The following is a 24,177-nucleotide window of genomic DNA, read 5'->3' on the forward strand; positions in this document are numbered from 1 at the left end:
GATGAAAGTGCTATACAAATGTAAGGTATTTATTATTTTGGTGTCACGGACATGAACAATTATAGAATTGCTGTATCCAGAAGAGGGCACTGTAGCTTCAGTTTAGTGTTAGTGTCAGCTCTAGGTTATACTGTTCTGAATGCAAGCTGTTAAATATGTAGCAGGGATGTATCTTCACGCGTTGAAGGGTGTCTCTGGTTCACGTTGCAATTTATTTTTGGCTCTTGTCAATCGAATTCGCCCTTCTCAGAAGCCTGCAGTGCATCAGGTCTCAGTTTATAGCTTCTCGTGTAAGCACCTTAACTATCGGGCTTCGTTTTTTTAATTGTTAACTCATTTCAAACTTATAATTTTATTTTAAAAATGAAGGGCAATGTTGGATGTCAGACCTAACCTTGAGCGGTTATGGTAAAGATCAACGGCTGACAAGGCTTTCTTAGTATTGGTAAGAAGAGGTGGCGCTTTATAAAGGTCAAGCAATCGGGATTAAACGTAATGACTGACGGTTGACTGTATTATGCATGCTTTAGAATTTTCTGCATGTAATGTGTTCTCAATGTGCCAAACTTAATCAACCTTTTTGTTCATCTTAGTAATGTTGAAGCGCTTAAAGATTTTTTTTGCCGAATGGTCTTATTTGAAAATGAAATTAAATAATATATATTTGAAGTATGTATCTTAGCAAAGCCTTGTGGATTTAGTGGACAGCATTTGTGAATCGCCCATACCCTAATGTGAGATGACTTGCATTCGTCAACGTATAGAGTCTTGTCTATAAAAATAAACTGCCCATTTTATCCAGGTGGTCTTGCTTACAGATTTCACACTTAGCCGTCTGAAAAATGACTTTGAGACCGACCCTAAAATCTAATAACTTAATTTCGAAGCAATGAGTGACAGTTGTTAACGGAGTTGTGTTTTTCTTCTTCACGACTTCTCTAAAAGCAGTGCGACCGTAATGTAAAGAGGCAAACAGAAGTGTGTGTTCAAGATTCTTCGCTGGTCGCATTTTGTCGTGTTGTGGGAACAGGCTTTTATTTAAAGATAATTATTTAATATCAACTTCGGAAATGTTCGTGATCTAGCCACTAGGAGGCATTCTGTCCACTGTAACCTTAAATCCCATTTTTCTACAGCGTCACCTGTTTCTTGTTATAACTTGTTATATACTGTATACTTTTAATAGACTGCTGCTAATATTACAAAAATGTACAATATGAACCCCAACACTTAAGGTTTCACTACACAGCAAATTGGAACAAAGAATATGGAGCACTTAGTACACTGGATAAGAAATGATGCCACTTTCCTCTGTAGCTTCTCGGAGACGTCCATTGACCTTGGATATTATATAGCTCAAAATGACGAGAGAGGAGGACATCCCGGATTGGGTGGGAGCCAATGTGTTTTATGATAAATATGAACCGAAGGAGATTCTCGGAAGGTAAATGTAATCTTTTATTCCTTTCTTAGTAAGCTGCTCTATTGCAGAATGCACGTTTTAAGCAATGCGCCCAATCATACAATTTTAATACAGTTGTAAAATACTGTTTGCATGCGGTTTTATGTTCTGTACAAATGACGGAATGATTGTCGGGAGTCACGAGTATTTACTGTGTAGGATGAAGCGGACTTTGGTCGACAGAATTTGTCTAACACGTGTGTGTTGATTTGATGGCCTTCTGAAATATCATTTAAAAGTAATAAAGTTGGGAGTCATTTCGCTTCACAGGGAAATTTTCTAAAGCGGTATCATCTAAATTCATTGGACAAAACTTTGCTATACTGTACATGCTGCATAGATCCTTGCAGAAGTGTATTTGAGAGCACCGTGGTAAAAGTAGAGTATAGCCTCAGGACAGTGTAGTCTGCTGTGCAATCATGATACAGACAATATCCAATATAATTTGATACGCTGAAATCCAAATAAGAACTATAGCAAATTCATGACATAAGCTTGATAAATTGTCAAACCGTTGTGCAAATTTGATTAACTTTGAAACCCTGGAGCTTGTTGCCATGCTACCAGATAATGCTGTATTCTGTCACTGGTGTTGTTCCATCCGTAGTAGTATTACTACTAGTATTTCAACGTTAAGGCAACTTATTTAAATGAATGTATAAATATTTTACGTAAGGTTTTCTCCTGTAGTAAAGCATCCCAGAATACCTTACAAGAATAGCCGTGACATATCCTTAGCAATATGTCAGGGTTCAGACGAGTAAAGGGCAGAGTTCATCTGATCCTGTCTGTGAAATTGACTCGGTTGGACACACGTCTATCCGTACTGTAGCTTATTTCTGTAACAGGAGCATGCCGATAAAGCTTTATTGATGCATAATGAGACAGAGAGCAAGACACGCCCAGAAACCCATGTAGCCATACTTTACACCAATAGGTTTGCAATCAAAAGCGCGATATACTGAATTGAATGGCAAAAGCAGAAATGTCCACTGAACGAAACGGAGATCAGAAAACGATGCCGTATAACCTGAAAGTTACCCACAGCAAACCTAAAATCCTTTTTTATTCACTTCCTCTTTGATATGTTCTACTAAAGTGTGACATGAAAAACAATGACATCTTTGGAATACTGAAAAGTGCTTGTAGATGACGTAAAAGACGTTCTATTTCGGTTAAAGACAATTCCAATCACAAATCTGATATACGATATTAATACTGTGTCAAAGGTTTTGAAAGATTACGCTTCCCTTTTTTATGCTAACATACTACCATTTATTATATTATCACGGACAGTGAGTGTAATTAATATTTCTGAGGAAAAATATAATTAATAATGTTATTTTTGCCAGAAACAAATGTCCAGTATATTTATGTAGTCGTACATAGACTTTTATAACGGACAAAATAACACCAAAAGCGGTTATTCGATATAGTAGATCTGATCTTCAATAATATTTTTATGCATGAAGGCTTTAAAGCTCAAATGAGCAGGTGCATGGACAGACGTCACTGGTAAAGTAAAGAGTTATCGGAGTTAAAATATGATTGATTTGGGGGCCAGAGGTTAAGAAAGCGTGCAAGAAAAACAGTCACGTCCGTCATCAAAGAACCGTTTGCCAAATCCGTCATCTCGTCGTCACAGAGGCTGGCTGTTATGTATCACGGGTCTGAAACAAAGTATCAGAGCATTAGATATAAACGTGTTTTTTTTTACTAAAGGTTTTCATACCCTAATAAAAGTCTTTACACCCAGATAAAACACCAACAGCAGCAATTGGCGATGAGCGTGAGAAGACACCGGCATTGTGTGCACATGTGGACCTGTGCGGTGCTGATTGGTTAGTTGGAGACCTGGTTACGTAATGCACGACTTTTGTTTTTGACGGCTTCTTCCAAGAACACTCAGTGCTCGCCTTTTGAGGGCTGACAAAAGATGTTCTACAGCCTGTTTACAGGATAATCAGATGGAAGAAAACAGGGCTGTTGCAATTGTTTATAACCCAAGTTTCACAAGAGCAGAGTCCAGCCCTGTCTGAAGTGAATTATCCAGGACAAACTTATTGAGCCCTGAGGTCTGTCATTTCTATCCTGTTCATTTTAACTGAAAGCAGGGCACGTCGTTAACAGACTCAACGGAAAATGTGCATTTAATTAATTAACTCCAGAACTGCGCTTAAAGCGTTTTTAGAAGTAGAAAAAAGCAGTGGTGATATGGTGACATATATGATATCAGATAGGTAGCTGAGGTGTGATTACATTTGAATTAGTTTCAAAATGCATAAAGAAAATTAACACATTTAAGCACCACAGTAACCAACCAGTTTCACAATGTACTTTTTGTCATGTGTTATGTGACATTGTACTCTTCCATTCTGCACAACCCTTGTTTTCAGGAGCTTAAGAAACAGGGGAGGTCCAAGGAAAAAACCTCTCTTCCTAAAGCAGTTTGTGCTGGATAAACATGTTTGTGACCATGTTTTCAAGCTGGCAAGCCAATCAGAGCTCAGGAGAGGCCTGGGGGTGTGTGAATGATTGAGCTGCTGCCCTGAGATGTGGTTGGCCATGTGCTTATCAGGGCTGTGCGCTTTCTGAGCTGCTAGAGCATATATTTCAACAGCACAGTTCATTCATGCACCCAGCCCACTGAGTTCACACGAACAGAGTGCTTCTTTCATGTAGTTACCTACGGCAAGAGTGCTGAAAACAGCAGTCTGCTTCAGGTAAGTCCAAAACTTTTCCATAATCAAATGCACTTGCAAAGCTAGATCTGCTATTTAATAGTCTACATTCTAAAAACACAATTTTATGTGGTATGCAGTATTTTACAATATTTTGACTTGGATTCAATCTTCTATCGATGGCTTGCAAAACTCAAAACATTATGCCTCATTTAATTAATTTTTAATTAATTATCTTCTATTCAGATCAGTACAGTTTTTGTTTTACTTATGAGGTACTTGCTGATTTCTTTCTGCACACTGTGTATGATTGTTTTACCGTGCCACTTTTCAAAAGGTTAAGCTTTCATTTTCTTGCCAAGACTAAAAGAACGTGCTTTTGAATTGGGTCGTAGTTTGACATACTTATCTGAGAAAGCCAAGAAAACATACAGAACAATTGAAGAGGTGGGTTTGGTACAGTCCTGCTGTTGCAGTTCTGTATCTGTGTCTGAGTGTGCCCTGTGATGGACTGGTGTGCCACCCAGGGGCATTCTGCCTAGTGCCCACTGCTTGCCAGGAAAGGAAGGAAGGAAGAAAATCCCAAGAGAGCAGAAAGGGTTGCTACTTTCCAGTGTAAAGCAGGTGAAATGTGAAAATGAGCCTACAAGGTCAATCAGAGTGTGAGTCCTTGCTCTTATTAAGTGCTCTGATGCTCCAATGCTTCCATTTGTCTAAAATCTGCAGGTTGCAAATTTATCACCATTTCAATGGTATCTTGTAATAATCCCCTGAAATATGCGGGAAACTCCATGTGCGTAATACAGTGTGTGCGCTCTGCTTGCTGAGATCTACTTAGGAGAGACATCTTTTTGTCTTTTCTCTTACTTTAACTTGTGTCCTTAGCTTCTTACTATTGTCCCCTCACTATATATCCCTGTACGCTTTTACTTGTCATCCCATGATTAATCCTGAGCTATTAAATGTCTTGAAGACTTGCTTGCCATTTGAATTTCTCATATATTACGGAAAATCTGATTTTTATGTTTTTTTTTTACTCCAGGCATCCCCGCAAGCAGAGCAAATTTTTGAGCTGTAAAAATAAGCCTTGAGAGATCAGTACAGTATCATATAGGAGGTCCTGCAAGTTTAGAAAAATGCGGCATCCGAACTTGATGGACATGTTGTGTTTTTACAGAGGGGTCAGTAGTGTCGTCCGTCGCTGCATAGACAAAAAGAGCCACCAAGACTACGCAGTGAAGATCATAGACATAGCCTCCGAGAGGATGGCACCCCAGGAGGCCGAGGAAATTCGGGTTTCCACAGCCAAAGAGATTGAGATTCTTAAAAAGGTCTATGGCCAGCCATACATAAGTAAGTTTGTTCGGTGCTTCAAACCACTGTGCCTTTCCACCTTTCTGTCCTCCTTGCACGTGATCTTCATTCATTTCAACTTTTATTGCAGTATATTCCACATGTATACTTTGTTATCATTTTTTAGGATGATCGATGGTGTAGAAAGGAAGTTAGGTTAACCTGGGTTAGGGCATTTTGTATTGATTTCCAATACGAGAAAAAGAAAACCGCTTACTGTTGGTGTATAGCATGAGAAATGATATAGTTAGTCCTTGATGGCTTGTGCATTTCCTACATAAAGGGTTGTTGGAGAAGGTGCTTAGAGACTTACTAAAGATCTCTTATCTCAGAAATGATTATACATGCGTTCATTGACAATATGTGCAAAGATATTTTCCATTTTACACTTATGGGAACAGTAATCCAGGATTTTTAAAGTCAATTAATTTATTTCCTTTTTTCCACACAGTTCAACTTAAAGATTGTTTTGAGTCCCAGGCCTTCTTTTTTCTGGTGTTTGACTTGTAAGTACGTCCTTTTTTGAGCAAAAAAACTAAAGGTTATTTAGACGTTATTTCTAACGTTCAAAACACTGAAAGAACAGAATGTGATGTTCTCATTTAAAAAATCCAATCTTTGAAAGATATTTCTAAAAATGATGATATGGTCGAGCAGATTTTTCCTACTCCAAAGGTGCAAAAATGATTTTTTAGCCAGTTTTGTAGGTCTTGTGATGACAATTTTTTTGTTGTCATTGTGTTGGGAGTCTCTATCATATCACATCACAATGCTTTGTTTTTCTTCTTAGCATCAATCAGCTTTGTTTGTTTTTAATCTAAAGCATTTCCAAAAATGCCATTACAGATAGGTGTGATACGACAATACTTTATTATATGTTTTCTCAGAAATTTGTTTTGTATCCAAACAATTGTGTTTTACACACACACAGACTTACATAATCATACAAACAGTACATGCACACATTAAATTAAAAATAAATATCACAAGACATCAACCCATACATAGTCCTAACCCACAACTTGTACAGGAATCCCCACAGTTTATCAGAACCTCCCCGCACAATCATCCTGAGCCTCTGTATGCACAATACCCCAACATTTTTGTTCATAATCCACTGATTGCCCATAAACCAGTACTCCTTTATTGTAAACGTATTTATTGATGGACCTCTTGACAAAGAAATCCAAAGCAGGGAGCATAGTATATTGAATACACATTGTTCAGAAATGTGTCTAGTGACCCAGATAGATTAAGTAGGGTTTATAAATTGTGCAATTTATAATTGCTTAGTCCTTAGGTGTAAACATTTTGGCCTGTTGTGAAAACAGGGGCATCTTATATAACGTATAGACACAGCAGCTTGGTAATGGCAGCAACTGGAAGTTGATCCCTGCCAGTGCACATTGGCATCAGCTGGGTACAACACTGTGAAACAAGTGCTGACCTCTTCCTTTACTAGAATAGTCCTCCATTAGCCCCCCATGAGAGCATGCCCTGGCATTTATCAGATCTGATTTCAGCTTCCCAGGCTGTTCTGCTTAGACAGCCCTGATTCTCTCTATACAGTATACTCCAACAAGACTTTCAAGGGGTTTCTTTTATTTAAAGATATTGCCTTGTAAGAAACACCTATACTACATTGCATTTGCTTGACCACTATGTTTGTGTTTCCTGTACATAATTTTCTATTTCGTTTATTTTTATTTGCCATTAGATAATTTCAAAGAACATTTTTATTTCCTTATATTAATGCCAGATCAGAAATCTGTGAATCTAATCCACTGCAGTCTCTTTAAATTCTTTTTAACCATTGTAAATGTTTCGCAACACATTGTAGTCATGAGGGAGCTAGTTTGCTTCTGATACATTTGTATGGTATTTTCTTCCTCACAGGATGAAAAAAGGAGAACTTTTTGATTACCTCACAGAAAAAGTAACTTTAAGTGAAAAGGAAACCAGGTGAGTAACGGCTGATACAAAATAAATCTGTCTTATATGTAGTTGTGCTCTGTAGGGCTGGTAGACTTATTGTAAATGCTTCATATGTTTCTCCTAACAAGATCACATGCTGTTCTCCTTTCTCGTCAATGTACTGTTGTTGTGCTGTTGTCAAGTAAGAGTGTTACAGAAAGGATCGGTCTGAGAGGAAACTGTTGCACAGGGCTATGGTACATAGCACAGATTAACATGCCAAAAGAAGAAAAACTAGTAAACGTGATAATAGAAATAAAATATTTAGGAACAGCAGAATTACGGAAGCTAGAAAAGTATTATAATATTCCTAAAATAACATTTTATGTTAAATGTTCTTTTTTTTTTGGTGATTAGGAAAATCATGCGCTCCTTGCTGGAAGTTGTCCAATTCCTGCATTCCCAAAACATCATCCACAGGGATTTGAAGCCTGAAAACATCCTCTTAGATGATGACATGAACATCAAGCTGACAGACTTTGGGTTCTCCTGTCAGATTCTACCTGGGCAAAAGCTCACAGGTGTGCACTGTGGAAAGACAAACATGTGTCATTTGTTTTTTTCACAATCAAAGACATCATTGTCATGGCAAGATGATACGTCTGGGCTTTCTGTATGTATGTTTGTAAAGGGGTAGTCTACCATCTCATAGCCATGATCCAAAGAGGCTGAAGGTCAAATAGTTTTCCCCAGTTCAAAGTTGAATATGTTTTCTGTCAAAGCTTTCAAGAGGTGATAAATACATTCTGTAGCTTGAACAGCTCCATGCCTGCTAGAAACTTGCCAGCTTAAACTTACATAAAGATGAATGAGAGAAGTAAAAGTAAAGATGCCATTGTGAAGATGGCAGTACAGGCCAAAGCGAGCAAGACTGGGCTATTCCCTAGCATTCCAGACTAGAAACATAGATCATCCCTTCAGTGTCTGTAACAAGTGTAAAACTATTTTGTTTTGCTGCATTCTTGTTTGACTTAGTTTATCTGAGAAAGATTAAGATGCAGTAGGACACTGTAATAGGTGTTCAATACTCTTGTGGAGGTATTTGCTGGCTAAGGGTCAGCTGTTGAGTGTTGTCACTGTGGTTTCCCATTAGTAACAGTGGCTGTGATCCACTGTTTAATTCAAGAATCCGTAATTTGTTGACATACTCTTGCCGATACAGTCTTGAAGTTAAACTGTAACTGCAAGCAAAGCCCCAAACAAGCAAGAATCGTAAAGGGCACAAAAACAGTCCTTTGAAATCACTGTTGAGATGGTATTTTTTCATTTAGAAGTTATGGAAGAAAAAAACAAAATAGGTAAGCTTTTTAGCCATATAAATTCAATGGAATGTTCACTTCATTTATGTTGCTTTGCAGAAATCTGTGGAACACCTGGTTACCTGGCTCCAGAAATTATTCAGTGCTCGGTGGATGAAACCTTTCCAGGATATGGGAAAGAGGCTGACCTGTGAGTATGTGCTTTCCTGTCTGGTACACATTTACTATTATGTAAGAAAAGCAGGAATTCAACATGCACAGAACGGTTCACACGTACCACTGAGTATTTTAAACTTAAATCAGTTTTGGCTGCTGCTTTTCTAAAAAAGATCACTATAGATCCTTTGCTGTTGCACAAAAAGATATATTTATTATCATATATGTGAGAGCTGAGTGTAATACTTTATTATACATGTTAATTTTCTACCAATTCCATATTCATAAATGGCAGATTTAGAGAATTACAGCCCTGTTCTGATATGTTGAGGTTTTCTGCATGCCAAAGCAAAGAGCTTTATATTAAACATGTTATTTGGCCTCTGTTAAGTACTTTGTATGAAGTAACGGTGATAAGAGTGTTTGCAATTCTGCACAATGAAACCCCTGTTTATTCAAACTGGATCCCAGATCCTTAGAGGTCTCTTTGTGATCCTTCTTGCAGCTGGAGCTGTGGGGTGATCATGTACACCCTGCTTGCAGGATCTCCTCCGTTTTGGCACAGGAAACAGATGCTGATGCTGCGGATGATCCTGAGTGGCAACTATGAGTTCACATCCCCTGAATGGGACGACCGGTCGGACACCGTTAAAGATCTGGTAAGCAAGGCCACGTCACAGCTGCAGGCTGTCCACAAAGAGTCCAATTCCAGACTGCATTGCGTAAAACCCAGTCAGTTAAAGTCAACTGCAAACAGGGAAAGGCAGTAGGAAATGTAGGACATCCAGGAGTGGGAAAAGGCAATTTAATGAAATTACATTGAGATTCATCTGTTAACCATCCATAAACGATTAATCTATTAAATTACTTTAGTCAAAATTCTTCATGTGAGGGTTAATGGGGGAAGTATAAAGACCAAAAACATCTAGTCAACCACTGCAACCTGTTGGTTCTGTGTTCAGGAGATCCATCTGAATACAGAGCACCTCGGATCCACTTAAACTAAGAAGTGCCCAGTTTTTGCTGGTGTAATAGAGCTCTGAACTTTACCTTTCTGGTGCAGATCTCCCGGCTGCTGGTAGTTGATCCAGAGAAAAGGTACACTGCTACAGAAGCCCTGGCTCACCCCTTCTTCCAGCAATACATTGTACAGGAAGTGCGCTACTTCAGTCCTTACAGGAAGTTCAAGGTAACGCCAATATCAATGGGATTTAGAAGCCTTCACGGCTCTTGACTGTCGTTGGCACGCATCAACTTTGGCAGGATTTCAGGATAGCAAAGCCCTCTCATTGGAGGCAGTTCTAACTCCTTTTGCTCCTTTTGTGTCACCGCTGGTGTGGTGTGCATACATGAGGTCATATGATAACAAACGGTGTTGTCTTTCTTGATTGCATGAATGTATTCTCAGATTCTTCACTTCTTGAAATAATATATAAGACATACGAAACTTCCAGACAGTCTGTGCCCATATCCTATAGGCTTCATTACTAAATGAGTATTGCTTCTTTACATGTCTTTTTAAGTTTCTCTTGCACACTCAAGTCTCTGTGTTGCTTGTATGTTTGTTGCAGGAGGGGAAAGTGCTGACTTTTCATTTTGTGGAAATGTTATGCACTATTTGTAAAAAGTCACAAGTTCTTTTTTTTTTTCATGTGTTATTTCAGGTCATCTGTACCACGGTACTAGCATCTGTTCGGATTTACTACCACTACCGACGTGTGAAGCCCGTGACCAAGGAGGTGGTCATAAGAGACCCCTATGCACTAAAGCCATTTCGCAAGCTGATAGATGCCTGTGCCTTCAAGATCTATGGACACTGGGTGAAGAAAGGACAGGCCCAGAACAGAGCAGCCTTATTTGAAAACACTCCCAAGGCTGTGCTTTTATCATTGGCAGCTGATGCAGAAGAAATACTTGCTTTTTAGTTATCAAAGGCCCGCTGGCCAACTTGTATTGTGGCAGTGCATCCTCTTGGGTCTTAATTGAAAACAGAGGTGCAAATCCCTTTCAGTGCATAAGATGCTGCAGGTGGTAAGTGAAACTATATTAAGAATAGTTACTAATAAGATAAAGTATAGATTTTAGTATTTTTACCCTAAGATTGCTGTGTCTCTGATTTCTTTCACACTTCTTTAAAGGAAAGCAATTGAAAGCAAGCAAATCCTAATTAACATTTTAAAGTTCTTTTCCATTACAAATATATTTTTGTATCTTTTATGAATGCAGCCTGAAGCTTGTAGTTTACAAAAGGACTGCGCATCTCTGTAAATACGTCTTTGTCTGTGAGTAGAATGAACGCATGATGAAATTGCAGGTATGTGTTTTGACTTGCTCACAGGCTTTCTTGACAAAAGTGCAATTGACCTGCATACTTGAATTAGCATGTACTAAAATGTACAGTTAATTGTGCACATTGGCTTGTGTGTAGGCAAGAAATGTATAGACACATAAGCCAATGTCAGGAAAAAATGTGGATGGGATTCAGGTTAATTTGAAAGTTCAAAAATGTATATCATTTTACTCATAGTACCTGTATGTTATATAGTTTATATATAACATATATATTTATATATGTTATAAATACATGAAAGAAAACGACAAAAAGGATCAAATGCATGGTATTAGCATCAGCAAATATATTTTGTTTACAATACAGAAACTGAATGGCACTCCTGACGGGGAATAATGGGGCAATGTAAATTAGTAATCAAAATATGCCTGATATTTTTCCTCTGCAACTAAGTTGTAGAAATATTAATTTACAGTATACCATGTAGAAGTTTGCATTAGTGTAATGGCGGTACACTTCCCACCTCACAGTATGTTTTGTAAATAGTTTCTACTATATATTTAATCTGCTATAATCCTTATTGAATTCTTAAACTTAAGTACCCAGTTAAGGTATGGGTTAACAACTCTGTAACCCTGATTGCTTTATAGTATAGTGAAGGATAGTCTTTATAGATGAACACTGAGAATATTTATTTTATGTTTTGCACAAGCTGGTGGCCTTGGGTCTTAGATGATCCAGACAAATGAATGTGATGTCCTGGTCAGTCAGTTAATTCTTAATTTCTCAGTTACACCAGACAATGACAAGATCTCCAATGCGTGTAAAAGCTGTCTTACTTATTTAAATCCTGAAATACATGTTCAATGTATTGTCTCTGTGTATGCTCCTAAAAATAGTTATACATTTACCTGAGGTAAATCAGATTGAGATTTATACTACCCAAGTCTAAGTGGACTCTGAGATCAGATCTGAAGTCTATCCATTTAATAGAACAATTGACCCTGACACCTTTAGAAATGGACATCTAAAAACAGAACTGATATTAAACTACAAAAATCCTTAACTTGCTTCTGGTTAAAGCTTAACACAAAGTATTTAATTAAAAACTACCCTGCTTAGTCTTTACATAATCTTCTAAAAGTAATTCAGACCTGACTGACCATTGTAATGCATAATGACCTCCGATGTAATAAATGTCACTGTATTGTATTTATTGTAAAAACACTTGTGTCTTCATACTGTAAATGAAAAGCTTTGCTTTTTGTTAACAAGAAATAAAGTCATTTCAATTTGTTTTGAAGTTTTTTTTTTCTGCATAAAATCCCCTTATACTTCAGCGTACATCAGATGTGTCATCCATCCGTTTTCCAACCTCTTTCTCCATTACAGCATCATGGGAGAGTCAGAGCCCATCCCAGCAAGCAGCGGGGGCTAGGGCAGGGTACACCCTGGGCAGGACGCCAGTCCATCACAGGGCACACCCACACTCAGATTAGGGCCAGTTAACCTACCAGCATGTGTTTCCACTGTGGGTGGAAACCAGACGAATAAGGATGGGGGGAAATATACAAACTCAAATGTTCATCATATATACTGTAATCAAAAATGAAACAATATTCAAGTATTTAGCAGACAAAAAGAGGAATTCTTGTATGCCAACTCCTGCATCACTGCATTAACAGAAATTAAAACATGGTTTACTGTGCAGCGTTGCAAAGCACAATCCGCTACAAATTCACATTAGTCCCCTGAAAATGCAAACCGAAACAATGAAGACAAAACGACCGCTGTTTCCAGTCTCCACAGGAGAGATGTAATGATTGCCACACTTCCAAGGGACATTTCCCTTTTTATCCCATCACTTTCCCCTTCCTATAGCTCTGTCCTGAGCTTGGTGTCCTGCCCTGTAGCATCAATGCTGGCTGCACACCGAAAGCCCAGGTTGTCAGAAGCCGAGTCTGGTGTGTTTCCCATTCTATAATAAGAATTAATATATTAAAAAAAACATTTGCAACTCCATGTACCTCCCTTGACAGAAGGTCCTTTTAAAAAACAAAATTCTACACGGCAACAAGCCAGTTTTCACCACCAATATTACTGTCTTTCCATTTGTCTTGATACACATTTCACCATGCACCTCACTTAACAGTGCTGTATTTTCTGAGGCTTGTTTGCTGCAAAGTCTGACTCGACAATGGGAAACATGGATAAAATGGATTCTTAACCAGAAACTGAGCAGGGCTCTACAGCAAGATATACCTGGTGGTGACTCGTGCCTTGTGATTGGCCGAACCATCTGCAGTGTCGATCCAGGATGCCCCTCTCAGCACGTACATGGGTTGCGCGCCAGTGAAGCGTGTGGCGGTCCACTCCCACACATTTCCCAGCATGTCGTAGAGACCTGGGGACAGACAGCCACTGTTAGCCAGCCTACTCTGTGAGCCAGGGGTAGCGATGCTTCTGTCATCGGGAAATGCAAAGGAGCTCTTCTAGACAGATTGAGTTTGAACAGAATCTATCTCCTCCTCTCCAGCCCACTCAGAATGGATTTCATGAGGAAAGACATCATCCAGTAATGAAATGCATTTTAGGACTTTTTATTGAGAATCAAGAATAAGAAGCTTCAGATTAACCAACCTCACACAGACAACCAAGACTTAAGTGCTAGCAGCCACATCACCCTGCAACTCACAACTGGCAGCCCAATTCAACAGAAGCTCTAAGAAGCCATTTGGGTTCTTGTAATTCTTGAAGATGCTATAATAATGCTCCATTATAAAATGAAGGAAAGAAGTAAATGAAGAGTGTTCGGTAAGTGAGAAAAGGCTCACCATAGTTGTTCTGAGGAGGGAATGCCTTCACAGGAGAGACCCCGTGATACTCATCTTCTGCTAAGTCGTTATCTGGAAATTTACCCTGTCAAAAATGAGCATGTGGGTGAACAGTTCTGTGATTTTATTTTCATATTTAATAAGCAAAGATGCTACAGTATTAAAAACTTTCACAAACGACCTTAAGTTATACTTTATAAAAACTAAAGTATTAAGGTCAAACTATATTTAATTTTTTTGTTCAACATGTCACTGACAGAAGAGTCCCCCAACTTATAGTTGTTCTTGAAACAAAAATCAGCAATCAATTTTTTACAAGGTATAATGTACAAACCAGTTAAACTATTCAGGGAAAATTTAATGTAAAGTTTTGAATCACACTAACCTGCCATAAATTGGAGCGGTTCGTTTGAAACTTGTTGCCCCATGGATATGTTCGGCCTGGGAGATTTACAGAAAGAGACAATATGATGATTAACAATTGGGGATTCCTTTGAAAAGATTTTCAAACATACAGTATATTTGCATTATGGCGCTTGGAGGCATGTGAATATCAGCTGACTTCTAACAGGACTGAAATTCACCTTATTTAAGTGCAATGGCACATATCTGAGCTCGACACACGGAACTGGATTAGACATCCGCAATCGCACACCTATTCAAGAGGCCCACCTTCCAGCCCTCCTCTGGCTGCAAACTCCCACTCTTCTTCAGAAGGCAGCCTCTTCCCCCTCCACTTACAGTAGGCCTGGGCATCATTCCAGCTCACCTGCACAACTGGCTGATCCAATCTGTCCTTTATACCGGAACCAGGACCTGCAGGCTGGGTAAGTGAGTAGGATGTACTCGGAATGTTATGTCAAAAAACAAATCATGTTTAAAAGTTTCGATCTGCAGAGAAATTGCACCGTACTTGCAAGGTGTAGATGCACCGGAAATGTCTTAGTACTTTTTTACCTTGGTTCCTTTTGAAGGTATATCAACATGGCATCAACACAAGTGTTTTATGTTCAAGAACTCCAAGTCAAAAATCAGCTAAAGAATTATCTCAGCACAAATTACACCAAATGCACAAATGAGCTTGCTTATACAGGAGTAGCAATTAATTGAGAAGACAAGAAGACTCTACCTGTCTCCAAAACACCTTTTCAGTGGGTATCCACCAGGGGGCAGACTGTGGAAATCACAGAGCGTCACTTTACAGGGCAGGGTTACAATTGGAGTTAAACATGAACACATGAGGCTTTAGACAGTACAAAACAACTATAGTCACCTACTTTTTTTAAATTGCATCCAATAACATATGACCTTATTTTTTATTTTTATTCCATATACCTGTACTTTCCACAAAAAGAAAACAGAAATGCCTTCTCAGGGATAAAAAGCACTTTGCTCCAGCAACAATACTTCCTGATTTATGTTCTAGTGTAAGATCTGATGACTATATAAGTAGTGATAACAGTAAAGAGGCACTTACTTCAATTTTTTGAGTTACTTTGCTCTTGAGCTCTTCGGAAACAAAATCCTGGAATACAAAACTCCAACCGAATGTCTCGGCCTCAGTTTTGTATTTCTTTGCTCTCACAAACTCTCTGGAAATGGTAGGAAGGTACATTTACACATAAACCTACGACAGAGATGTGTAACTCCAGTCCTCAAGATTAAAACAGATAAGAGTATTTCAGTTAGCAATTCTATAAAGACATACAAGCGTTGTGAGTTCAATAGCAATTAGGTATAAGATTTTGAAAGCCAAATGTATCTGGAGGAGATACCTAGCGTGCAAAAATCTGTAACATTTTCACTGCACACCTTTCACCGCGAACACTGAAGAATTTGCAGTCTTCATTTGCTACACACTGTCAAATAACGCATAAAGGTGTTGATGTAACCGATGCGTATAGTTCATTTTCCCTTAAGATAAGTTACACAATGAATACAACTTGACAAAGAGGAAAAAAAACACTGTTCCGATTCTATTTCGGATCTGAGTGCGGTCAGGATTAGTTGTGCTCACCTGAAATCTGCGTTGGTAACGGGGTACGTGTCGATTTTAAACGCCCCCACAGCGACGTCCCTTACTGGCGATTCCTCATCTCTGCCATCTGCAGCGTTCGTGCCCATTTTAAACTTCCCTCCTGGTATCTTTGCCATGGTGCTGTCATCTACAAATTGCATATAAACAATTATTTGTATGTCAATGATTAGGTAGGGGCATTCCGATATTTTAATGCACACACGGGCCAGAAACTAAGCTGGTCACAAAAGTACGCTTTGCATAGCTTGTGAATCACATTTTATGGAAAACTGCTCTTCGAATAAACACTGAGCAATAAAGACGGCTCCGACTCACAGCAGGACGGAGCAGTTACTGAAAATTAAAGGATAGATGAACAACGAACCTGTTGTAGAAGCGCCCATAAAAAGAACGGAGGTTAGAAACGTAGCCAAACTGTACTGCATCATGAAAGGAAACAATTATCCTATAAGAATTGGAACCAAATGCTATAACCGCAACAGAGAACGGAGTCTCGCACAAAAAGTAATAATGAAAGGAAAGCCAAAGTTCTGAAATATTTTACAGAACAGCCTTTCAACTCCCTGCAAGTATCTAACATTTGAGAGGAAGTTGCAATTCTCCTTTAAGAAATCAATTTCCGGGTGGCGGAACACGTGACATCTCACGTCGCAAATCCCATTTTCTGCAGTTTTACGCCTCGCTTTTTGGGCAGTTGGATACGCAGAATCTCGACGTTTACTGCGGTTGTCGTTTTTTTTGTTGTAAAATATAATGCAAAGCCGAGAATGACGCAGCAGTGCGTGAACGTCGATGCTTTACGATGTCTAAAATGTATTTTGGGGGAATTGGAACAGGTAAAGGTTTATTCTGTACTGAACGGACACAACCTTTCGGCTGTACAGCCTTCTTTCGATGTGAGGGAGAGGGAAACCGGCAGATGATAAAGCATGAGAGACCAAAAGACAGGGTAGCCAAGAGGAGGTGGAGAGCTTGGGAGAAAGGGTAGCGACGCTCGGACAGAACTGGAAGAGGTGTGAAGTCAAAACCTGCAAATGAATATAGAGGATTAGGAGACGAGTCTGTTGGGGAAATTTCTCCATAAAGCTTATTTCTTAGAGGAAACCATTTAGTCATAAAAAGTATGAGTCTTAAAAAAATCCTACTTCCCAGAACTATAGTTATGCTTTACTTTAGCTTTCCATATTTCATGCTACAGTATATTCAGCTACTGCACAACATTATACATGGTCACCCAAGACGGTAGACAAGCAATCTATACAGTACTCTATATTAACAATTGCAAATTTAAAAATGTATATGCAATGTGGAATTTCTTGCATCCCAATTAGTGAAATTTAACACAGCAAATATCTGTCATGTTTATTAAATTGATCCATTTGAAAGGTAATTTTCACTATACCATAACAGCTTTAAGGGGACTTTTACATCACAGTCATCTGTAGTTAAATAATCCATCAGACAGAAACAAAAAAAAAACCCACACAGGTGATTTGTTTTGAGAGCCAAACTAAAATTTTATTGGGTACAAAGTGGAAAACTGTCCTGTACAGTTCAGTGCCATTAACAAAAAAAAAAACAACAAATAAATAAACTGGTTTAATTTGGAAGGAAATGTTTCGATTGGGGTGAATGGTTTCTCAGACAGTACGCCTTGTGCGTCATTACAGCTCTTTGTTAATCAGTTGAGACTGATGGCATCATGCCGACGATCTCAAAAGTGCTGCGAGTGAGCTATCCACCGAGGATCAGGCCTCGGTTACTGCTTCTCTTCCTGGGATTAGCCTTTAAGGGAAGACATTCCAGCTCTCATGATTTCATCCACCAGAAGTATGTTGCTTGCAATTACTGTGCTGTAGAAAAAGACAAGAGGCATTTTACAAAGCTACACAAGCCATGTCAATCTCCCAAAAAGGAAAACACTCTTACTCTTAATCTTTATGGACAGGAAGTTGTACTTAGCAAAGTGAGTTATCCAAATACAGCTCACAAATCAAATTTTCCATCTTCTCTACATTAATTAGTGTATGAGTGAACGATTCAAAGACTTACTTTGGGAGGGTCAAAGTCATATTTAGAATCTGACCTATTTATCACAGTCACTGAACTAAGCCATCAGTCACTATCATACTCTGCTCAGAAGGCAAACAAAAACAGCCTATAAAGCCACTGCAACTTCGCAATAAAATTACCTTTCAGTAAATGACAAATTTCCAGGCTAAGTGTTTTATACTAGCCTTAAATGTTTTAGTTTTAATAAATTCAGTACAGGAATCAGAGGTCTGCATCATTTGTACTTAAGAGCTCCAAGAATTTCTCTCCCCAGCAAAACCCTCAGAAGTGTACAGCATACGTGACCTTACCATGAATGAAGAAGCTGTTTCTTGACACTGTAGTTATCCCACACACCTGCCTCACTTGCAACCATGGGTTCACCTTTAAAAATAAAATGTTCACTTCATTGCAACTCTTTCTTGCAGAATGCAGACAGTGGTGTAAACCAAACCTGATGGTTTGCAAGACAAATATTCTAAGTTCCATGTATTACAAAACAAAAATGAACAATGAGAGAAGCAGTGGGTCAGCGTTTTAAATCCTTGAGGATTAGTGTATTACCTGTGTTCAGGTCCACACCAATGAGCTGTCCAGACTCTTTATACTCAGTCTGCAGCTTCACTAAGGTTTCCTGTGGATCGTAGCCAGAGTTCTGTGCAAGCACCTGCCAAGGAAAGAGGTTGAGAATCAGAGCCGTGGCCGGCACAAAGCTGAAAATAAGTAGTAAGCGTTAACGGAAGACATTTATATCTACCTTGGGAATAATAAGCAGAGCGTCCGCAAAGGCCTGCACTCCCAGCTGGGCCCTGCCTTTCACATTAGGTTTGTGTTTCACAAGGCCGTCAGCCACTGCTACTTCTAAAGCACCACCTCCTGCCACCACACAGCCTGACAACAGAAGTTATATTCAGGGTTCATACTGTGCTTCATAAAGAGCTTACTGTTTTTTTTTTTAGATAATCTAATTGGAAGAAATGGCAAAAGGTCAGTTACTACATACCATCTTCAATAGCATTCTTGACTGCCCGAAGTCCATCTCTTACGGCATCTTTGATCTGTGTTAAAGTGTGCTTGTTGGGCCCCTTGATCAGAAGGGTCACTGAGCGCGGGTTACTACAGTTTTCGATGAACGTGAACTTCTCTTCACCCTATAGCAAACAAATACTTTCAGTGGTTCATTCAGTAGATCACCAATCTTATCCAAGTAAAGCAAGCAACTCATAGGTATTAATACTGATAATTCAACAGCATCCCACTTTGTGCTAACAGTGATCTATTCTTTTGCATGGAATCTAACTGCTTTAAACACAATGCTATAATCTTTTAGATAACTTGAGCAGAAAGAAACTGCAAAGAAATAGCTGGTTAATTTTTCTATATAAAAAGGCTACCGTAGCTCAACTTTATTATAGCACACATCTGCTCATGATTACAGCATGATCACTTCATTGGGTGCTCCATTTCAATGGCCTGATCAACATTCTACAGCTAAGTGGAGAAAGAGACTGAGAAAATAACATCATAAATACAAACACAGAAACATTCTGTGTACCTGCAAAAATCTAACACTTGCACAGAAAATCTTGAATAAACTTACAAGTGTGTGCTCATACATAAGACCAGCATATCCCAGGCATTCTGGTGTTAGGTCATCCACAGAGTTCATGGCTATACCTCCACATGCAAGGCTAAGCCTTAAAGTAAATAAAAACAAAGGACTTACAATCAGCTACAAACAGCTGTATCTTGATGATCAGGATACCAATAAACAGTATAATACAGATTGTATTCACTCTTGCGTAAAGTAGATGGATACTGAAGATCTTATCACTGTGTTATAAAGAGTGAATGATAATCTGGCATGGTGTCTGACTGCATATACTACTGACATGAGTATTACAGAATTCAGCCATGCATTCCCTTTTAAGTGGAGAACTTCAGCAAAGCATACCTATGTGAACAACAATTACAATAACACACACATTCCTTATAAAGCCCAGGCAAACAAGAAAATATTTTAAAAGAACCATCAAAATACAGGAACATTGATTTTTTACATATTTATAAAAAAGGCTTTGATCAACAAATATTTAAGTCACATTTATTAAAATACGTGTACTTTACTTAATCAAGATATACCATTCAACTGCTGTAGGGAGATTCACAAAAATGAATACTTTAATATTGCTTTCATTTTTCATGCAACTGGTCAGATCCTCAACATGAAATTAAAACTCAACCTTAAACTGTAAACTGTCACTGCAACATACCTCTCCATATTCCTCCTCTTAGCTCTGCGGAGAGCTACGATTCCTTCTTTTGCTAGTGCATCTAGAGAAAATGGATCAATACCCTGCAAAAAAAGATAGTGAAAAATAACTTGAGCCACTACAAAAATATAATCAACCTTACGACTGTCCAGATAAAGACTTCCAAAGAAATCTTTCCATTGCGATTTTAAAATGTGCTGGTCCACTGAATACATGTAGAAGAAACAATCTCTTCCAATGTAGAGGTAAGGACCACACTTTTCTTTAGCACAGGCAAATGACCAAGGGAGCTACAAAGCACACATGGGTGTTCGCTGTGCAACACAACCTCCATACTGGAAACAAAGCAGATATGTTTCTAACTTAAGATGAACGTGACAAAATAAACAACTGTGAAAAACAATGACAAGTTATGTACTATTAACCAATCAATTCATTTAAAAGCCTGATGTATACCTTCTGATTAATCACAACAAATCCTTTGGAAGTGTCACCACAAACTTTGTTCTTCAGGTCAATAATTTTGTTTACTCGGTCTTCGATGAACTTTCTCTCCGCTTTGACCAGCTTTTCCCGCTCCTCTGCACTCTTGTAAAAAAAGCCAGAGTTGACTTCGCTGCAACAAAAAAGGGATTCTTAGGCTTTTAAAGTACTGAAAATTACAGAATATTTTAAAGAAGACACAGCAGAGTAGTGAAATGACCCTTCATATATAATGCAGGTCCATTGGCGCAACCACAATAATGCAGATTAAAGATTCGGAACAGCAGTGAAACCAAAAGGATGCAGCATCTGACCGCTTTTCTAATAGGTAAGGGGTCCCCAGGTCCACAAGGGGTACTTGAAAATCCCAATCTAGTTAGTCTTATAGATCACCTGTAAGTCATTAGTTTATTCCTAAATCTGTTCAATTAGAGCTCTGCTCCTTGAGAACTGAAGTCTCACAGAATTCTGGATTACTTAATTTAACAAATCATCCTTCAGTGATCACAACTTAAGTATTCCAAATATTTAGACTTTGATGTAAATGTTACTTATTAAACCTGCAGGGTAGGTGCCCTCCAGGACCAAGAGTGTAGACCCCTACAACAGATCAGTAGGAGCAACAATTTTCCTGAAGGACAGCAATAAAAAGCAAAGGCAGAACGATACCCATAACATTCAGCGTATCTTGATCATGCTCGTCCCAAGATATTCCACAAAACATTACTTACGTCTTTTCATATTCCAGGGAAACGTTGCAAGTCAGAATGAAAGCATCTTCAACTCTCTTCTTCATATCTGGATGCCGAGCACCATGATCCAACACCAAACCTCTGATCAGGCTGTACAGGATACAACACAGAAATGGCCACGATTGCTTTAAACATTCACCGTTATGACACCCTTGTTTACAAAGGGGCTTAATTAAATATGATTTACAAAAGTACTTAATGGTTTTTCCTAACTAGGTGGCAGAACAGTGACTAGTTCTCCTCAAGCTAATTACCGACTCCAGTAGTCCAACACTTTCCAGGATTACTCACGTTGTCTCGCTATCTGTTTTGTGTTTCATCTCCATAATTTCAACCATGAAGAGGTCAATGGGCTCATTTGGTTTCCGGATGGCAAGAACTGCATCTACTACAGCCTGTAAAGAAAGAAAAAACACTTTAATAATCTGTTCTTCCCATGTGCCAATACAAACAACTTAAGACAAACAATATAAATAATAAACAACTTACTTCTGTCAAGAGGTCTGCAAGCTCCGAGTGGACCTTGGTTCTAAGAGAAGTCCTAGCAACACTGATGAGAGTCTCTCTATCCATATCCCTGGTTACTTTCACTTGTTCCAAAACCTCAAGAGCCTTTTCTTTTGCTACTTCAAATCCCTCAGCTATGATCCGAGGATGCAGGCCCTGAAAATGATGAAAAGACCAAAATACAAGAAACTTTAAATTGGCAGAAAGGAGAGGTGCCTCAATGTTGGTGACTAAAAAGTTAAATTTGCAGTTTTAAATACGAGGTAATCTAAATGGCAAACCATCTAGACACGAGGTAATCTCTTAAGGATCATAAAACGGTCTGAGATTGAAGAACGTACCTCTGACACATACAGATCGGCTTGCTTCAGAAGCTCTCCAATAATGAGCACATTGGAAGTTGTACCATCTCCTGTGATGTCATCCTGAGCCGTAGCAACCTTGGCAATCAAAGAGGCTGTTGGGTGCTGAATTTGCTGGAGAGGTAAATGAATGCAAAGTGGTCAGTGTGCAAAAGCTAATCTGATCAACAACAACAAAAAAATCTTAAATTCATCATTTTTATGTATTTTGTAGTGTACAAAGCACACACCAAATTTTTAACGTGCTGTTCCATTTCCATTTGTACTGGTCCGTTGAATACATCTAAAAGAATGAGACTCTTTGGATGCAGAGGTACAAACCACACTTTTCTTTAGCACAGATTGATAACCAAAGGAGCTACAGAGCACACTTGGGTGTTCACTGTGCGACATCAGAATACATTAAACTAAAAGCTGATCATTACCTTACTTTATTCACCAATTTGGTTGACAACTCGAACCTTTTCGCAGAGTTTAAGTAATTAAAAAAAGTTTATAATGAAGACGTTTCCCTTACCATTTCATGCAACAGAACATTACCATCTTTGGTCAGCTTTATATCGCCGGCACCAGACACAAGCCTACAAAGAAAGACATCAACAATCATTACCAATGCATATATTTCTTGTGATGAAATATATTTACTTTAATATCCATATTTAGCCTTCCAAACTAAATATGGAAGTTTAGCTCGGGTCGCTGGTTGCGGGTGACAGAATTCACATCTGGAAACAGTTACTGTAACTAGAAAAAACAAAAATCGCCAGAAATCTTTTTTTTTTTCTCTGATGGGGCAAAAACCGCCATAAGAATAAAGATCCGGCCAAATGCAGCTTTGAATGAGACAACTCTTTTTGCCCCACGTGTGCGCCATTTACCCCACCCCCACTGCTGCCGCGCCTCGGCCTCCGCTACGCAAGGCATATTCTCCTGCAGTTTACGCTCTTTTCGTAGCAAGCGGCAGCCAAATACTGTACGCACGTTGAAAATAAAAACCAACCAAAAAGACACTACAATCAAAAGAAATGAACCCGAATAGTTTCATGGATATTGTCATAAAAGCTGCACAGTTTATAAACCGATTTATAAGATAGTTAAAAGCCTCATATTGTGAAAGTGCAGCGCAGCCCCTTCAGAAGAAGTAACGTACGTGGAACGCAAACTCCGCAAAAGCCGCCGACAGTTACGCCGCCTGCGTTGCTAGGCCTCTTGCAAATTTCGGGTCCTTAATGAAACAGCAGAAAATGCAAGTGCACAGGGAGAGCAGAGAAACGTCTCTTGAGAGGTAATGAAACTCTTCGGAGTTCTTTATAAAGCCCAAATTAAAAGTGCCGTGCTCAGTTACCCTAACAAAGAATCCAACCCCGGCTCATGAATTAGGGGGAAAAAAAAGACGACTCACATTTTCATTGTGCCTTTGGGTCCCAGGTTACTCTTCAGCACATCCTGAAGTCCGCGGGCAGCGCTGATGTTAACAGCGAGAGCTGCCTGGGCACGGGCTACCTCTGCCTTCGGGTTCAGGGCTTTGACAGCGGTCATGGTGACAAAATACAGCCGGCTCTAGACACAACCGCAGCAAAGCAGGGACGGATCTGCTACCAGCTACGAAGCACGGCACAAATAGGCCCCTGCCGGTTTCTAGAACTCTCTTGCTGCCTTTATTCAGCACCGCCCCCGGGTCGGTGATTGGTGCACAGCAAT

At 39.0% G+C, this 24,177-nt stretch overlaps 3 protein-coding genes and 3 non-coding genes across 7 annotated transcripts; 1 reads left to right on the top strand and 5 right to left on the bottom strand.

Annotated features, from left to right (window-relative positions):
* The first annotated feature begins 254 nt into the window (after positions 1-254).
* On the top strand, positions 255-12,472 carry LOC148643519 (phosphorylase b kinase gamma catalytic chain, skeletal muscle/heart isoform-like). 2 transcript variants are annotated; one of them, XM_088615586.1, is made up of 10 exons: positions 255-445; positions 1,318-1,444; positions 5,321-5,496; positions 5,948-6,002; positions 7,393-7,458; positions 7,828-7,991; positions 8,829-8,919; positions 9,391-9,544; positions 9,949-10,074; positions 10,550-12,472. In XM_088615586.1, the coding sequence occupies exons 2-10, from the start codon at positions 1,362-1,364 to the stop codon at positions 10,808-10,810; spliced, it is 1,176 nt and encodes a 391-aa protein (XP_088471712.1). In that variant the 5' UTR covers positions 255-445; positions 1,318-1,361; the 3' UTR covers positions 10,811-12,472. The 2 variants fall into 2 exon arrangements, with proteins under 2 accessions (XP_088471712.1, XP_088471713.1); XM_088615587.1 differs by lacking the exons at positions 255-445; positions 1,318-1,444 and adding an exon at positions 4,028-4,185.
* Positions 12,473-12,758: 286 nt separating this feature from the next.
* Positions 12,759-16,656, bottom strand: sumf2 (sulfatase modifying factor 2). Its single transcript, XM_088615589.1, has 9 exons — positions 16,412-16,656; positions 16,027-16,174; positions 15,487-15,601; positions 15,139-15,183; positions 14,682-14,832; positions 14,395-14,450; positions 14,010-14,094; positions 13,438-13,579; positions 12,759-13,153 (listed from the first exon to the last, which is right to left on the bottom strand). The coding sequence occupies exons 1-9, from the start codon at positions 16,473-16,475 to the stop codon at positions 13,051-13,053; spliced, it is 909 nt and encodes a 302-aa protein (XP_088471715.1). The 5' UTR covers positions 16,476-16,656; the 3' UTR covers positions 12,759-13,050.
* Positions 16,657-17,539: 883 nt separating this feature from the next.
* On the bottom strand, positions 17,540-24,141 carry cct6a (chaperonin containing TCP1, subunit 6A (zeta 1)). Its single transcript, XM_088616051.1, has 14 exons — positions 23,879-24,141; positions 22,994-23,057; positions 22,456-22,590; positions 22,097-22,270; positions 21,899-22,002; positions 21,587-21,697; positions 20,829-20,988; positions 20,373-20,455; positions 19,700-19,796; positions 19,103-19,250; positions 18,857-18,990; positions 18,664-18,766; positions 18,411-18,483; positions 17,540-17,900 (listed from the first exon to the last, which is right to left on the bottom strand). Exons 1-14 carry the CDS (start codon positions 24,013-24,015, stop codon positions 17,828-17,830), a joined length of 1,596 nt encoding a protein of 531 aa, XP_088472177.1. The 5' UTR covers positions 24,016-24,141; the 3' UTR covers positions 17,540-17,827.
* On the bottom strand, positions 19,884-20,017 carry LOC148643522 (small nucleolar RNA SNORA15). Its single transcript, XR_015929132.1, has one exon. It is a non-coding gene; the product is annotated as a small nucleolar RNA SNORA15 (small nucleolar RNA).
* On the bottom strand, positions 20,563-20,694 carry LOC148643523 (small nucleolar RNA SNORA22). Its single transcript, XR_015929127.1, has one exon. It is a non-coding gene; the product is annotated as a small nucleolar RNA SNORA22 (small nucleolar RNA).
* LOC148643524 (small nucleolar RNA SNORA22) lies at positions 22,735-22,866 on the bottom strand. The gene has a single exon (XR_015929126.1). It is a non-coding gene; the product is annotated as a small nucleolar RNA SNORA22 (small nucleolar RNA).
* Positions 24,142-24,177: the final 36 nt, after the last annotated feature.

This window comes from Lepisosteus platostomus, chromosome 22 (genome assembly GCF_059453375.1).
Source record: "Lepisosteus platostomus isolate fLepPlt1 chromosome 22, fLepPlt1.hap1, whole genome shotgun sequence".
Classification (NCBI taxonomy): Eukaryota; Metazoa; Chordata; class Actinopteri; order Semionotiformes; family Lepisosteidae; genus Lepisosteus; species Lepisosteus platostomus.